This window comes from Micropterus salmoides, unplaced genomic scaffold, assembly GCF_014851395.1.
Source record: "Micropterus salmoides isolate LMB-PRFRI ecotype aquatic unplaced genomic scaffold, ASM1485139v1 Ms_hic_scaffold_8, whole genome shotgun sequence".
Classification (NCBI taxonomy): Eukaryota; Metazoa; Chordata; class Actinopteri; order Centrarchiformes; family Centrarchidae; genus Micropterus; species Micropterus salmoides.
In genome coordinates, this window is record NW_024044570.1 from 9,561,125 (window position 1) to 9,576,860 (window position 15,736).

At 38.4% G+C, this 15,736-nt stretch overlaps 1 protein-coding gene across 1 annotated transcript; it reads left to right on the plus strand.

The window, feature by feature from the left end:
* The first annotated feature begins 8,003 nt into the window (after positions 1-8,003).
* psma4 (proteasome 20S subunit alpha 4) lies at positions 8,004-14,261 on the plus strand. The gene is made up of 9 exons (XM_038706810.1): positions 8,004-8,096; positions 8,556-8,586; positions 9,335-9,377; positions 9,589-9,751; positions 10,151-10,228; positions 10,318-10,406; positions 12,183-12,313; positions 12,980-13,103; positions 13,990-14,261. The coding sequence occupies exons 2-9, from the start codon at positions 8,584-8,586 to the stop codon at positions 14,142-14,144; spliced, it is 786 nt and encodes a 261-aa protein (XP_038562738.1). The 5' UTR covers positions 8,004-8,096; positions 8,556-8,583; the 3' UTR covers positions 14,145-14,261.
* The last annotated feature ends 1,475 nt before the right edge of the window (positions 14,262-15,736 follow it).

Below are 15,736 nucleotides of genomic sequence, written 5' to 3' on the forward strand. Positions count from 1 at the left end.
TTTTTACTGTATTATGAGTCCATATGCAGAAATTGCTAGAGTTCGATTATCTAATGTAGAATAAAGATACTGCCAAATTCAAGGAATAGTTTGACATGTTGGCTTATTCACATTCTTTCCAAGAGTTAGTCTAAATATGAAGCTACAGCTTGCAGCTTAGGTTAGCATGAAGACTGGAGACAAGAGCAAGCCTTGCGCCTACAAATGAACAAATTATATCTCGTTAAAAGTGTAGTCTAAAAACCACAAACTTTCCAGTCTTTATAGCTAAGATAACTGGCTGCTGGCGGTAGCTTCATATATAATGGATAGACACGAGAGAGGACTTCTTCTTAACAAAAACGTATTTACCAAAATGAATGAATAAAAGATTCAGTATTTCTCAACTAACTGTAACACTTTATTTAACAGTGGTTAATTTCCTAGTAATTTCCAAAAAATAACAATGTCACCGGGTAGCAATTACAGTGAAAATAGAGAAGAAGCTCTGAGACAGTTATTTGAGTTAGTTAATTGATTTTATTGGCAGCTATTCAAATTAAAACTTAATAAATACAATCCAAATAATACAAAATGTTCCAAGACTTTATTTTTGGTGTCAGTGAGTGTGTTGTGTTCACCCCATGAGTTAAATATTTCTAAAATCCTGGCTACAGACCTGCTAATTACCATTTTATTTTTTATAACAAAATCCATGTCTGTCAATCTAGACAAACAAGGCAGAGCCAGTTATGGGATTGGTTGGGTTTTGACTAAACAAAGAGCCATATGGGTGTAGGTGCCCATACATTGTGCCATTTTACAACTAAAACTATAAGACGGAAACTGTTCTTTGACTGCCGTGGTTCCCAATGGAAATGATGAATCACTTATTATGCAATATTCTCAAGCCAAAATATCTTACACCCACCTGACATGACACACTGTCTAATACCTGTTTCAGTTCCTGGCAATGATCCCTTGGGCATCCCGTCATTTCAAAATTCACTAATTTTGCTTTGTATCACAGCTTCCAAATTTTGTCTAGTGATGACGATGGGAAGACTTTGTGACTCACGAAACCGAGAACAAAAACCAAACCAACTTAAAATACACACACACAGCATTTAGGCTATACACCAGTGGTTCCCAAATTTGTTTTTCTTTCATGCTGTCTTTGAAAGCTACGGAGCCCTTAAAATCCTGAAAGGTGATTTTTTAAAATCTTTTGTAACCGGCCTGAGGTTATACTGCTGATACTGCTGGTTATACTGAACCTAGTATTTTGTCACCCAATGCATTCCACACACCTCCGTGAAGCTAGGACTCAGGGACATCAAACCATTTTTTTCCATACCAAACACACATCAATCACCAAGCATCTAAATGAACTTATATCACAACATAAATCGCTCTGTAATCACTGTACATGGCTGCAGTTATTGACATCCAGATATTTTCATCTCATTCACCGCAGTCCGACCACTCTAAAGAAAGCTCAGCTCCAGCTATGATCAGCTGTGTAACTCATATCACTCAAATCACTAAACTGACTGACCTATTAGCCGGATAATAATAACAACAAATGTACCAAAATACATATACAGTTACAACCACTGACTTACTTTTTCTTTGGCTTTTCTGTGTTCTTTCTGTGCGTGAAAATATCTCCTAGATGGCCATCTTGGTATTGCGCTATCCCTGAGCTGTTAGGTTTCGTTTCTCTCCTCAAAATGAAGGAGATAAATGTTGCTTTGGAACAACTGTCTTTATCGTTGTCTACTGGCCGACCCGTAGGAGCTACACAGACATCCGATATATCAAACGATTCGTCTGCTCAATACAAAGAGAAAGAGCCCACACAGCCCTGTAAGGATGTTCTATTCTCAAGTTGTGGAGTGGTTTTGGTCATAGGAATGTTCATCAATTCAGAGTTTTTATCAATATTTCAATGTTTTGGAAGCTTTATGTTATTTGGAACATGGTTGTATGGACAGAAGTGCTTTGAAGAAAACTGCCAATAAAAGTGAACATGTAAACAGTAAATATGGCCAAAACATGGATATTTGCCTGGTATATTTTTAAAAAATTGTAATAACTGTTGTGTATTAGTTTCTTTTCATCAAATTTACAGTTACAGCTGTAATCCAGGGGTATTATCAGATATTCAGTTGCATTATAATCTACAGGATGATGGTTTTGCTATTAAAATGTACATTTATACCAGGCGAGGATGAAAATATGTTCTTCTTTATTGCATCTCCATTTACTCTATTTAATAGAAAAATAAATAGGTTAATTTACAGTTGATTTATATTCCTTAGCTCCTGATCTATTAAAGGAGGCCAGAATTATGCATCTAGGCCTAATGGTTGAGGACATCCCAGTGTTTTCAGTTAAGCTAGCCAAACAATCTGCTTTGTAGGAATATGAAAATGAAAGAGATAAAAAAATAAAAAAAAAAAACTTAGAGATAAATACAAGAGTGAAAAATTTAGGTTTTAATAATTTAATCAACTTTCACTTTTTATATAATATATACACACACACACCAAAAAGTATTTAATCAGCCACAGATTGTGCAAGTTCTCCTACTTAGAAAGATGAGGTCTGTAATTTTCATCATAGGTACACTTCAACTATGAGACAAAATGAGAAAAAAAAAAAAAAAAATCTCCAGGAAATCACATTGTAGGATTTTTAAAGAATTTATTTGTAAATTATGGTGGAAAATAAGCATTTGGTCAATAACAAAAGTTCAACTCAGTACTTTGTAACATAACCTTTGCTGGCAATTACAGAGGTCAAACGTTTCCTGTAAGTCTTCACCAGGTGTGCACACACTGTAGCTGGTATTTTGGCCCATTCCTCCATGCAGATCCCCTCTAGAGCAGTGATGTTTTGGGACGGTCGCTGGGCAACACGGACTTTCAACTCCCTCAAAGTTTTCTATGGGGTTGAGGTCTGGAGACTGGCTAGGCCACTCCAGGACCTTGAAATGCTTTTTACAGAGCCACTCCTTCGTTGCCCGAGCGGTGTGTTTGGGATCATTGTCATGCTGGAAGACCCAGCCACGTTCCATCTTCAAGGCTCTCACTGATGGAAGGAGGTTTTGGCTTAAAATCTCACGATACATGGCCCCGTTCATTCTTCCCTTAACACGGATCAGTTTTCCTGCCCCCTTTGCAGAAAAACAGCCCCAAAGCATGATGTTTCCTCCCCCATGCTTCACAGTAGGTATGGTGTTCTTGGGATGCAACTCTGCATTCTTCTTCCTCCAAACACGACGAGTTTTTACCAGAAAGTTCTATTTTGGTTTCATCTGACCACATGATATTCTCCCAATCCTATTCTGGATCATCCATATGCTCTCTGGCAAACTTCAGACGGGCCTGGACATGTACTGGCTTAAGCGGGGGACACGCCTGGCACTGCAGGATTTCTCAGCATAGTGTGTTACTGATAGTAGCCTTTGTTACTTTGATCCCAGCTCTCTGCAGGTCATTCATCAGGTCCCTCCATGTAGTTCTGGGATTTTTGCTCACCGTTCTCATGATCATTTTGACCCCACGGGATGAGATCTTGCATGGAGCCCCAGATCGAGGGAGATTATCAACGGTCTTGTATGTCTTCCATTTTCTTACAATTGCTCCCACAGTTGACACTAAACTGCTTGCCTATTGTAGATTCACTCTTCCCAGCCTGGTGCAGGTCTACAATTTTCTTCCTGGTGTCCTTCGACAGCTCTTTGGTCTTAGACATGGTTGAGTTTGGAGTCTAACTGTTTGAGGCTGTGGACAGGTGTCTTTTATACAGATAACAAGTTCAAACAGGTGCCATTAATACAGGTAACGAGTGGAGGACAGAAGAGCTTCTTAAAGAAGAAGTTACAGGTCTGTAAGAGCCAGAAATCTTGCTTGTTTGTGGGTGACCAAATACTTATTTTCCACCATAATTTACAAATAAATTCTTTAAAAATCCTACAATGTGATTTCCTGGATTTTCTTTTCTCATTTTGTCTCTCATAGTTGAAGTGTACCTATGATGAAAATTACAGACCTCTCTCATCTTTCTAAGTAGGAGAACTTGCACAATCAGTGGCTGACTAAATACTTTTTGGCCCCACTGTATATTTATACTGATTAAAGGAGGAGGAAAAGTGTAAAGCTACATTTCTTTTTACATTTTGTTTTAATTATCTAACCTGTGTTTTGAGTTATGTTTTTTAACTTTTAACGTCTGATAACTTTTAACTACATTTTGTCAGTTAGGCATTTGATACCTCCATTCCAGAATGCAATGCAGCAATTGAAAATAAGTTAGTTGATGTCTGCTATGAAAAACATATATTTGGCTTTAGTTTAACTCCACATCCTACATAATGGCATTGTAAAGACACATTTCACTTGTTGCAAGAGTTGTTTGAGGACTTGACCTTCCACAAAAGGTAGGTGAAAAGAACTGAGCTGATTTTTCTGTCCCTAAATTTCACATGGGTGTTGGATCCCCTTTGCCACTGCTTTGAGTTTATAGGAACTAATAAAAATCCATTTGAATAATGCCTCCAGCACTAGCAGCTAATAATAATTACAACAACATAACCCCATTTAGTTATATCAAAAAAATTCCAGAGGAGATTGGATAGTTCATATCCATCACTCAGCTGTAAGCCTGTTTGTCAAAACAATGTGGTTATTTGCTAAAGGAGATTAATTCTGAGAAGTCATAGAGTAGATGTTTTGGGTTCAGATCAAATGTTAAAAATTACACTGTGCAGTGAGAGCAATGTGAGACCTGTGTCAAAGGCCTTTCAAAGATAAATATAGGGAAAGAGCTATAAACTCTGTCTTCAGGCTGATCCAGGAGGATCTGTGAGCCAGCTCCACAGTGGACACTTGGGCCAACAAAACAAATCAAAACACAGTATACTCCTCATCTCTGAATAAACAGTGCTGTGTTATGGGTTGTTTATTGAGGTGTTGCAGCTGCAGCTCTCTACTTCCCTGCGCCAATCCCCGGAGAACAATGTGAGGATGTGATTATTTTTGATAATCTCAAGGTAAGCTGCCAGACTATGGCAACACTCAGCTGTATAACTCAGAGGAAAACCTCAAACAAGAAACAAAGAGTTTTTTTCCACAATGCTACAGTACTGTATATCCATTTCACTAATATATTGATCATGTGATTTCCAAGATGACTGACTTGGCTGACAACAGAGATGACTGTATCATTATTCATTAGAATCGTGATGTGTGCTTGGTTTGATGTTGAATAAAAATTAGATGAATAAGCTTTAGAAAACAGCTCTTCAGTTTCAGTAGCAACTCCTCTTTACAATGGTTTGAAACTATACTAGGTTCATTAAGCACTCAGGGTGAGTCAGGATGATTTTCTCTACTACATCTAAAGCAGTGATGACATTTTGATTGGAATAAATAGAGGAATGACTGAAAGTCCATTAGAAGAAAATCCAAGGATAGAGACTGAGCACACTGTCTGAGTTAAAAAACGACTTTGCACACACACCACCACTGCCACCTGCCCAGAGGTCAGAGGTCAGGGTCTGCTAGCAACACCCCTGATTTACTGCACTGACCATAGATCAGCCCTGTGCAGCAGCAGCTTTGAGCATTTCTACACTGAAGCTGATTCTTGACTGGTCCGTTTTAGTTATTTCTAGATTGAGTGCAAAAAAAATCCGAGCAGATACATTCAAAGCAAGGTGGCCCCCTGGTGGTGAAAATTATTAATTACATAAATCTTCTCTGCTTTACCTAAATATGACCACTCTAAACCAAAAAGTAAGGTTTTAATGGTTTTAAAATCAAATGCCTAAATGTAGGCCTATCTGCTTTATTTTTGATTCCATCCTTTCATTTGAATCCCATCACCAAGTCTTAAAATACTGCACATAAGAACAATGAAGCAGGTTTTGCTTGCTGTAATCATTCCATCTGTTACTGCTGGGGAAATACACTTATTCACAGTCTTGTCAAGAGTTAGATAAGAAGATTTATACCATTTCTTGTACAGTTATTATGAAGCTAACACTAGCAGTTGGTTAGTTTAGTTCAGCTTAGCATTAAGACTGGAAACAGGCTGGAACGGGTAGCCTTGCTCTGTCCAAAGGTAACAAATTCCACATTACATCACATCTAAAGCTCAACCAATTAACAAAGAAATATCAAGTTAAAAGTGTAGAATGTAAAACCCACAATGTGGAAAACAAATAAGCTGATCTCCCACAAAGTTTAGACCAACAATAAATGAAGGACTCAGTATTACTGGGCTGCTGGTGGCGGCTTTCTATTTCATGGACATGCGAGAGGAATCTCCTCATCCAAGTCTTAACAACAATACAAAAAAAGCATATTTACAAAAATTAATGAATAAAGGAATCAGTATTCATTTAAATGTTATTTATGTTGGGCAATAAGACAGTAATGCTTTATTTAATAGTTAATACTTAATTTCCAAGTAACTTCTAAGAAAAAACAATGTCACCTTGTAGTAATTACAGTGAAAATAGAGAAGACGTTCTGAGATAGTTATTAAAGTTAGAGATTAGTTAGCTAAGTTTATTGGCAGCTGTTCATAATTAAGACTTTCTTGGTTTCAGAGAATATGGGGTGTTCAGGGTATTTCAACTCATTAGATCAAACACTTATGACAAAATATTCTCACGCGGTAATGTCTCAGACTCACCTGAGATGACACACTGTCAGACACAGGTATCAGACAGTGTGTCAGTTTCCACAATGATTCCTTGGGCATTTTGCTTTGTGTCACGGTTATTTTAATGATGATAATGGCTAGACTTTGTGACTCATGAAACCAAGAACAGATTCAAAGTAGTGATCAGCAGTCTGCTTAAATCCAATGAAGTGGGCATCTTTGTACGAAGCGCATTGCATTCACCAAAGAAAAAAAATTATGAGATACAGATCAGTTACAGATAACTGGAAAGGTGCCATATTACTACTGTAAATGGCACCTTTCCAGTTATTTCTAAAATATCGAGATCTTTTATCATAATTACGACATCCTGATCTCATAATTAAGAGATCCTGATGTCATAATTACAAGATCCTCATCTCGTAATTATGACATCTTTTCTCATAATTACGAGATCCTGATCTTATCTCGTTATTATGACATCTTTTCTCGTCATTATGACATCTTATCTCGTCATTATGACATCTTTTCTCGTCATTATGACATCTTATCTCGTCATTATGACATCTTTTCTCGTCATTATGACATCTTTTCTCGTCATTATGACATCTTTTCTCGTAATTACGACATCCTGATCTCATAATTAAGAGATCCTGATGTCATAATTACAAGATCCTCATCTCGTAATTATGACATATTTTCTCGTCATTATGACATCTTATCTCGTAATTATGACATCCTGATCTCGTAATTATGAGATAAGGCTTCCAATTTTTTTTTCTTTGGTGAATGCAAAGCGCTTCCTTACGACGCAGAGCTGCAGTGAAAACGGGGGAAAGACAGACGCATGCTGTGTTTAACTCTGAAGTGCAGTGAGTGGTTAAGGGGAGGGAGACTGATTTAAAACTTAATGACACTTTCAAGAGTGTCATTAAGTGAAACCCCGTAGCTCTGTGTTGGGGCATGTTGACTGGCTTAACACTGGGCTGCTTGCCATCATAGAAACAGATCATCAGACTTTGTCCAGCAACTAACAAATCCTGCAAGACAATTCATTGCCCAAAATTTTTATTGTATGACGGCTTAAGTTGTGCACAAAACAAAACTTAGATGTCAGCATTGCTTGCTGGTGATATTCAAAAAGGTAGTTTGGATGGAGAGAGAAGCCACGAGGTATTAGAAAAATTTATCAAGGTACTACAAGGTACAAGGTAGATTTCACAAGTGAAATTGAGTTTGTAACTCACTGCTTCCACGTAGCAGACAATATACATTAATATATTTGTTTTTCACAAATATATCCATGGATTAAAACCATAATGCGCTACATACACAAATAAACCAGAGACGAACATAAACAGAGTCGCGTCTAATTGTCATCGACCCAGCGACTTTTGGTTATGTCATCAAAACGCGCCGTACAGACAGCTCTTTAAGCGGTAAGTGTTTTGTTGTTTGTAAATTAAGAATATAGCGCTGTTTTATCTAACGTTAATGTCTTCTTTTCTTGGTTCGCGTGTGAAAGATTTAAATAAAAGACTAGTTTCTAGCTAGCTAAGTGTGAAAGAGTCGCGCGCAGCGGTGGCTAAGATTTTGTTGATTCATCTCCATCTGTGTGTTATTAGCACTTAACTGGGCATCAGTTAGCGTGAAGCTGAACAACCTGAGCTGATATAGGAGTTTAATACTAACCTTAGTCCGTGTCGAGTAGTAGTTGTACAACTGCTGGACAAGATTGACGTTTCTTAGTTTTGTTTCTTTCACTTTCGATGAGACCGAGCCGCAGATGACCAAACAGATCTTTAGCTAGTTAATGTTTTAAGCTAGCTGGTTAGCTCCTGTAAACTCCACTGTATTCATAAAGACAATCAGAAGAATTCTGTATTTGTTTTCCACAGTGACAGGGTTTGACTGCAGTCTCCAAAAATGGTGAGTTACCTCCATTGTTGAATGTTGATTTGTTAGATGTGTATAGCTGATTAGCTTCTTAGACTAAACCAAAGTCCAGGCCTGATATAATTGTGGAAGTTTTACAGGTGTTGTATAGAATTTACAAGGCAGGATGTGAGGTGGGTTTTCTATGGCACACATGGGTGAGGAGGCAGATGAGGTGGCAAAGAAATGCATGAAGGAAAAAATGCACTTTAATTTAAAATACGGTCACTTGATTACACAGAAATAATAAATAGGTCAGTAAAATAAATGTGGCTAAATTCAAGGGAGACTGAAAGGAAGGGGAGGACCTATTTTTCAGTACAGAGAATTGTAGAGAAAGAAAAATTCACTTTTAAATGCAAGAGAAGAGATGCAGTAGTTGTATCCAGATTGAGGTTTGGGCTCTATGTTGCTGAGGAGTGGGCTGGCTCTGATTGGTAAACATCCTCCATGGAAAGGGTGAATGTGGCGACAAGGAATCAGTGGAGCATGTACTAGTTCATTGAAAAAAGTACTCTCATCGAAGGAAGAAATTCTTCAGGGACCTGGGAGCAATTGGAGAAACTGTTTATAACCTACGCACTCTACTTAATCTAGATTGCTGGAACAAAATTAAGAAACTCATGGAATACCCACATAATACTGTATTTTTTATATATATATATATATATAGCTCTGTGGTTTGTATTGTGAAGTTAAGTAAATTCCAATGAGCTTGCATCTATTTTCTGTTTCCTTTCAGTCCCGTCGATATGATTCACGAACAACCATTTTCTCACCAGAGGGTAAGAGTTCTTTTAATAATGCAAGTTGTTTACTGTGTTTCTTGCATTTTATTTTAGTTCACACTAATTTTTTTGAAGAATGTTTTGACCACATGTATAACTTTTTACTTGTTAAAGCCATGATCAGGCGTCTTGTTTATTTAAAAATTTCTTGCCCTTTAGTTCTTTGTGCTTGCATCCCTATCTTGACAGGACTGTGTGTCATTCACAGGGCGTCTGTATCAGGTCGAGTATGCCATGGAAGCCATCGGCCACGCTGGCACCTGCCTGGGAATTTTAGCCAATGACGGAGTGCTGCTGGCTGCTGAGCGGAGGAACATTCACAAGCTGCTGGATGAAGTGTTTTTCTCAGAGAAAATCTACAAGCTGAATGAGTGAGTTACTTCTGCTTCAGACTTATTGTCTTATTTGAGTGGCATTGGTTGGCAGTGTGCCAATGTTCATAGTTTACAGATGTACAACTTTAAAAAGGCATTAAATCATTCATGACTTTCATCAACCTAGGGACAGGCATTGGAAATTAGCAGTAGCTATAAATGCTGTGATGCTGTGCATTGGATAATTGTTGTACAATTCTCTATGTTTATAGCATCTGTCTCTATCAAATAAACTTTTATTTAAAACTGCATTTAAAAAAAAAAAAAAAAAGAAATTCAATCGCAATGACACATTTCAACAGCTAGCATTATCTTATGATTGGTATTAACAATGTTTAAATATACAGAGAAAAATCTGCTTTTGCAATGATCCTACATCTTCACATTTCTTTGCAGAGACATGGCGTGCAGCGTGGCAGGAATCACATCAGATGCCAACGTACTGACCAATGAGCTGAGGCTCATAGCCCAGAGGTAAGCTCCGGTCTCGAACACAGCCTTTTTCATTTCTGCTGCAGCCAAATATCCAAATTTGAAAGTGATGGTCTGTGTTGCTGTTACAGGTATCTGTTGCAGTACCAGGAGCCAATCCCCTGCGAGCAGCTGGTCACAGCGTTGTGTGACATCAAACAGGCCTACACCCAATTTGGAGGTACAAAGCAGCACCACACAGTTCGGTCTTAGCAAGAGACAAGTGTTTCATCTGCATGCAGAGTTTACATCCTGATAAAAACAGTTTTGATATAATCTATACGAGGGCCAAATTGTGAGACTTATTTTTCCAGTTGGAGTATTTAGCCTATCTTTGTAATTCATTGTCTAATTCATTGACAGCAACCCACAACCTCTTACATGAAAACTAACTGGTTTGTGAAAATTAATAGGCAGGTTTATTTGCTTAGCTGCAGATCCCTGTCTAGTTAGCTGCCAATTTCTATTTTATTATTATTTTTTGGTTGAGAGACAACCATTTGAAACAATTAATGTGAAAATGTGTATTTCATCAGAAAGCTGTGGGAGGCTCGCGATACCAATTGCTGGGCTTTGGGTATCGGCCGTTGCCGACTACCGATCCAATACCAGTGATGAATAAATGAATCAGCTGTGTTCCTCGCTGTGAGGACTGGGAATCTTGGCCTTTGGCATGATGCTTCTGGAGGTGCTTGATTAAGTGCTACCGGCACCCACTGAAGCATTGGCTTGCAGATATTGGAAGTAGTGAAGCTTGAAATGCCTCCAAACTGCTAACCCCATGTTTTTAGCTCCCTCCATGCTCTATTAGTTCTCAATGCAAACAGTTCGCCTCGACCAGTGTACTGCTGATGCATTGCATAGTACGTGCATAATTTAAATGAATAAATTGGCCCTTGTCTGTAGCTGCCGTCACACTGCCTTATTTTTGGGATTATTATAATAATAATAATAATAATAATCCTTATTTGTAGAGCACTTTTCAAAAACAAGTTACAAAAAAAACAACAAGATAAGAGCATGAAAAATTAATATAAAATTAGTAAAATACAATAAAATAAAAGGGATAAAATAAAGTCAAATAAGATCGGGAAAGGCTCTCCTATAAAAGTATGTTTTAAGAAGGGACTTAAAAGAGTTCACTGACTCAGCCGACCTGATTTCCTCGGGCAGGCTGTTCCAGAGCCTCGGGGCCCTGACAGCAAACGCTCTGTCCCTTTAGTTTTCAGTCGAGACTCTGGAACAGACAACAGACCTCTGCCCGAGGATCTATTACGGCCATATGCCGGCTCGCTGCGCTGTATGGAGGTATGGAGCCGGAAAGGGGGGTCAGATTTGATCCGGCTCTGAGTCAGGAATATTGGTAGTAACAGAGGTGGAACAATGTGTGTGCAACAACCGGTATGTCGGGACAGTTGTGGCGTTTCTGTTGTGTTACAGGTCACGGCCCTATATTTTTTTTTATTTTTATTTTTTCTCCACTGTCTAACCCAGAAAGCTAGATAGCTGTGTAAAATAACACATATTTGCGGGATTATGCCGCAATGTTGTGTTCAGTACGAATGAGCTAATGCGGCATATTGGCAGACATTCTTTCCACGTTTATTGGGGCATCTGTGTGTGAAAGCAGCTACTGATTCCAGATCCAGCTGTCAGTATCAGGCCAATATCCAAATTGGATGGGTGCATCCCTAGTTCTAAAACAATCAGGTTACCTGAATGTTTATACATAAATGATTACCGTCTTCTGTACACTACATCTGAAATGGCCTAAAGAAACTGATGTCACCAAACAAAATCAACTAATGTAATGTGAAAGTGTCGTCATATTAGCATAAAAAGTTACAGAATTATCACAAATTACAAAAGTTTTAAGGTTCAAAAAAGTTAGAAACACCAGAGACACTTAAGCTAGATGAGTATTTTGAAGTCACTATATGTGTGTCTGTTCTCGCAGGTAAGCGCCCCTTTGGAGTCTCGCTGCTCTACATGGGTTGGGATAAACACTACGGCTTCCAGCTCTACCAGAGCGACCCCAGTGGGAACTACGGAGGCTGGAAGGCCACTTGCATCGGAAACAACAGTGCTGTAAGTCTCTCAGGAGTGCTTCAAAGCTCTTGTCCAAGAATTATTATATAAAATAGGTTGAATTATAAAGTGTGTGGAATCTGAATATTTGGATTTGAACGCTGTGTCGATGTGTTCATACAAAAGTCAGGGAATTATAAAACTGCTATTCCACACATTGACACTGGAGGTCGCAGCTGCACCGAGTTTTTAAACACAGTGGCCATGAAAAGACTGGGCGCGCACAATAAACAGACATTCTGTGGCCTACTTAGTGCTGACTCTTGAGGCAGCTAATTGTGTAAGTCCTGATTCATGGTGGCTTTGCTAATCTCAGAGCATTGTGTAATCACTTTTGTCAAAGAGGTACCCTGAGTGCATGCTGGATTAGTTTGGGTGTCTCCAGTGAGCAAACACACACCTGATCCTGACAGTGTTAGTGTTGTGCTCCATGACGTGAGCTGTGCAGGAGGAGATATGAGAATTGGCAGCTGGTAATAGTCTGAGAGAAGAGGATAAACTGAGGTGACAATGCAGTCTTCATATTTGAAAACAGATGGGAAGACCGTTTGCACATTTTCTTAAGTCAATTTGCAGCACTGACAAGAAGATTGTTGTTTTGGGACTTAGTTTGTGATTAAATAAATTTTTACTTTGTCCCTCTTTGTTTCCTTTTCTCACTCCTAGGCAGCTGTCTCCATGCTGAAGCAGGACTTCAAGGAGGGGGAGATGACACTTTCCTCAGCGCTTGCTCTTGCCATTAAAGTTCTTAATAAAACCATGGACGTCAGCAAGCTGTCTGCAGAGAAAGGTGCAGATTTGAGTAGTTGGTGCTGTACAGATATTGGCCATTTTCAAGAATGAGACTTGATCTGGCAGTCTCGTTGAGATAGAGATGTCTTTTCCAAGACAGACCCGACAACAAAACAACATTTACAGTCGTGCAACCAGCATACAGAAACAGTATATATAGTCAGACAGCCAACAATCAAGCAGCAAAAAGAACCAACAATAAATATTTTAATTTTAACAATAGGTCAAATACTGTGTGATGTTAAAGGGGTGGCTTATAGAGACACACCCACAGAGAAATGTCACAGACTCCCTTATCTTAGTGTCTTTCAAGTAATTGTTTTGGATTTACAGCCCACAACTTTACTGTTTGGTTCACTTACCAAATAGCAGACAGACACAGTTAGTGATTAGCTGTCACAGGTGGGTCACCATTTTCAAAAAGAAAAGAAATCTTGTTGTTCTTGACTATCAAATAGTGTTTTTGCTTGAAATGCCCGTCCATAGCAGCTGGCGAACATAGTGGAGCAGTTAGCAGCTAAAGAGCCAGATATTTCTCTGAGTTCAATGTGGCTTCATTTGTTTACCTTTTTAAAAAGACATGATATGTGGGCAAGTCTACACAATAGACAGTGAGAGTCAACAGATGATTATACCTGGTCATCTTGTTTTGTGGCAGGTCTGATGATCACTGTACAGTAACCTGCTTCCAACATGTTCCAAAAATCTTAACAATGACACCCCATCTAACTGAAATATGCAAATATGAAGTGTACATAATCACTTTTTGCATTTTCTTCTTGCAATATGAAACATCACAATAAAAGCACAGTTTTTAAGGGTTTAAACTGATGTAGTAAAGGGCGCAGCAGCTGGTTCCTTACAGTCTGTGTCTGTCGTTTCAGTGGAGATCGCCACTCTGACCCGCGAGAACGGGAAGACCTGCATCAAAGTGCTGAAGCTGAAGGAAGTCGAGGAGCTGATCAAGAAGCACGAAGTGGAGGAGGCCAAAGCTGAGAAAGACAAGAAAGACAAGGAACAGAAGGAGAAGGACAAGTAGTGTCGCTGTTTTGTGTGTGTGAGGAAAAATGTGAGCTTGTGAGTGTGGATGTAAAAGTCTTCAGGTGTGTTTCATTTGTGCTGTTTGTTAAAATAAATCCAAATGATGAACTATTGACTATGGGTTTCTTATTTAGTAAACTGTCAAAACGCTCTATTCATGGTCAAAACAAATATTATTGTACACTTGTCAGTTGTGAAGTGAGTGAACTAAATAACACCAAGTAGTTAAAAGACAATCTTTATTAATGATCCTTTTTAATCCACTTCTCTTACTCATCCCTTCCCTAACTTTAATGATTTATGCGGATTTACAGTTGAATCTATATGGGATTATAGCTAAACGTGTGTGCTCAGTCTGTTCTCGGACAGAGCAGATGCTCTTAATGTATTCTGCATGAATTGTGTAATGCATACTTTAAACTGTTATGAAATAGGAGATCTCCTGTCTGGGTATATTTATTCTACCTACAGAGATTCACTAAGTGTCAAAATAAGGTTATTGTTCACTCCCTCTACACATGTGTGAAGATTCTATAGGTTACTTCTACATAGAGGTTGTCAGTCTGTCTGTAATGAAACAAAATGAAGATAATCTCAATCTTTGGTTACCTAACAAATCTTAGGAAGTTTCCAATTGCCACAAGTAGCCAAATAAATCAGTTTGTGCAGGTTTAAAGACTATCTACATGGAGGTTCAATGTTGCCTCTTTACAGTTGATGAAGCAATCTCACGTCCAGGTCCATTTAGTGGCTGTTCTGGAGCTTTCAATCATATAACATGATCTCTATCAGCAGGTGGATGTTGCCATGGTTTAGATTTCCCTGATCAAAAGCTCCAGAACAGCCATTAAATCTAACAAATCGGTTAAATATGAACTCAGTTCACATGGACAAGCCTAAGGAGGATGATAAAGCACAGACAATGGAGTTGTGATAAACTCAGTGTCTTTACGCTTATTGTATACACAGGCATAGCCACCATCACTGTTTTGTTTTTTTCATGATAATCGTCATAGAAATGTCAGTGTCGTTTATCATCACTTCTGGCTTTTGTCTCATCATTGCCATTGTACACAGATATACAACCTAAAAGATCATCTGTAAGATACATGTACCTTCGCAGAGAGCTGTACTTTATAACCTCACTCAATTATCAATACTCAATTATTATATATAAGTTCATTTTGACCTTGGAAACTGCAGTTAATGGTAACTTATTAATTCAACCACAAGGGCCATTTAGTAGCTGTTCTGGGACTATCCATCACATCACATGATCATTGCAACTTTTAACCCAACATAAGTGAATGAGAAGCCCTTGAAGTTCTCTGAAATAAGGGAAATTTTAATAAAAGGCCCATCTGCTTATGAAGATTATGTGATATTATCCTAAGATCCCAAAAATAGCTACTAAATGGACCTTATGGTTAGATTATTTTGTTGACTGTTATAACCAAGGACAAGAATAAACTTTAAATCTCAAATGTTAACATGGACAAGAGGTCCTTGAAATGCTCCGGAAAATTGTATTCGGTGACAACTGGGCCGACTCCATCTCCTGATGAAGATCATGTTATATGAGTGAAAGCT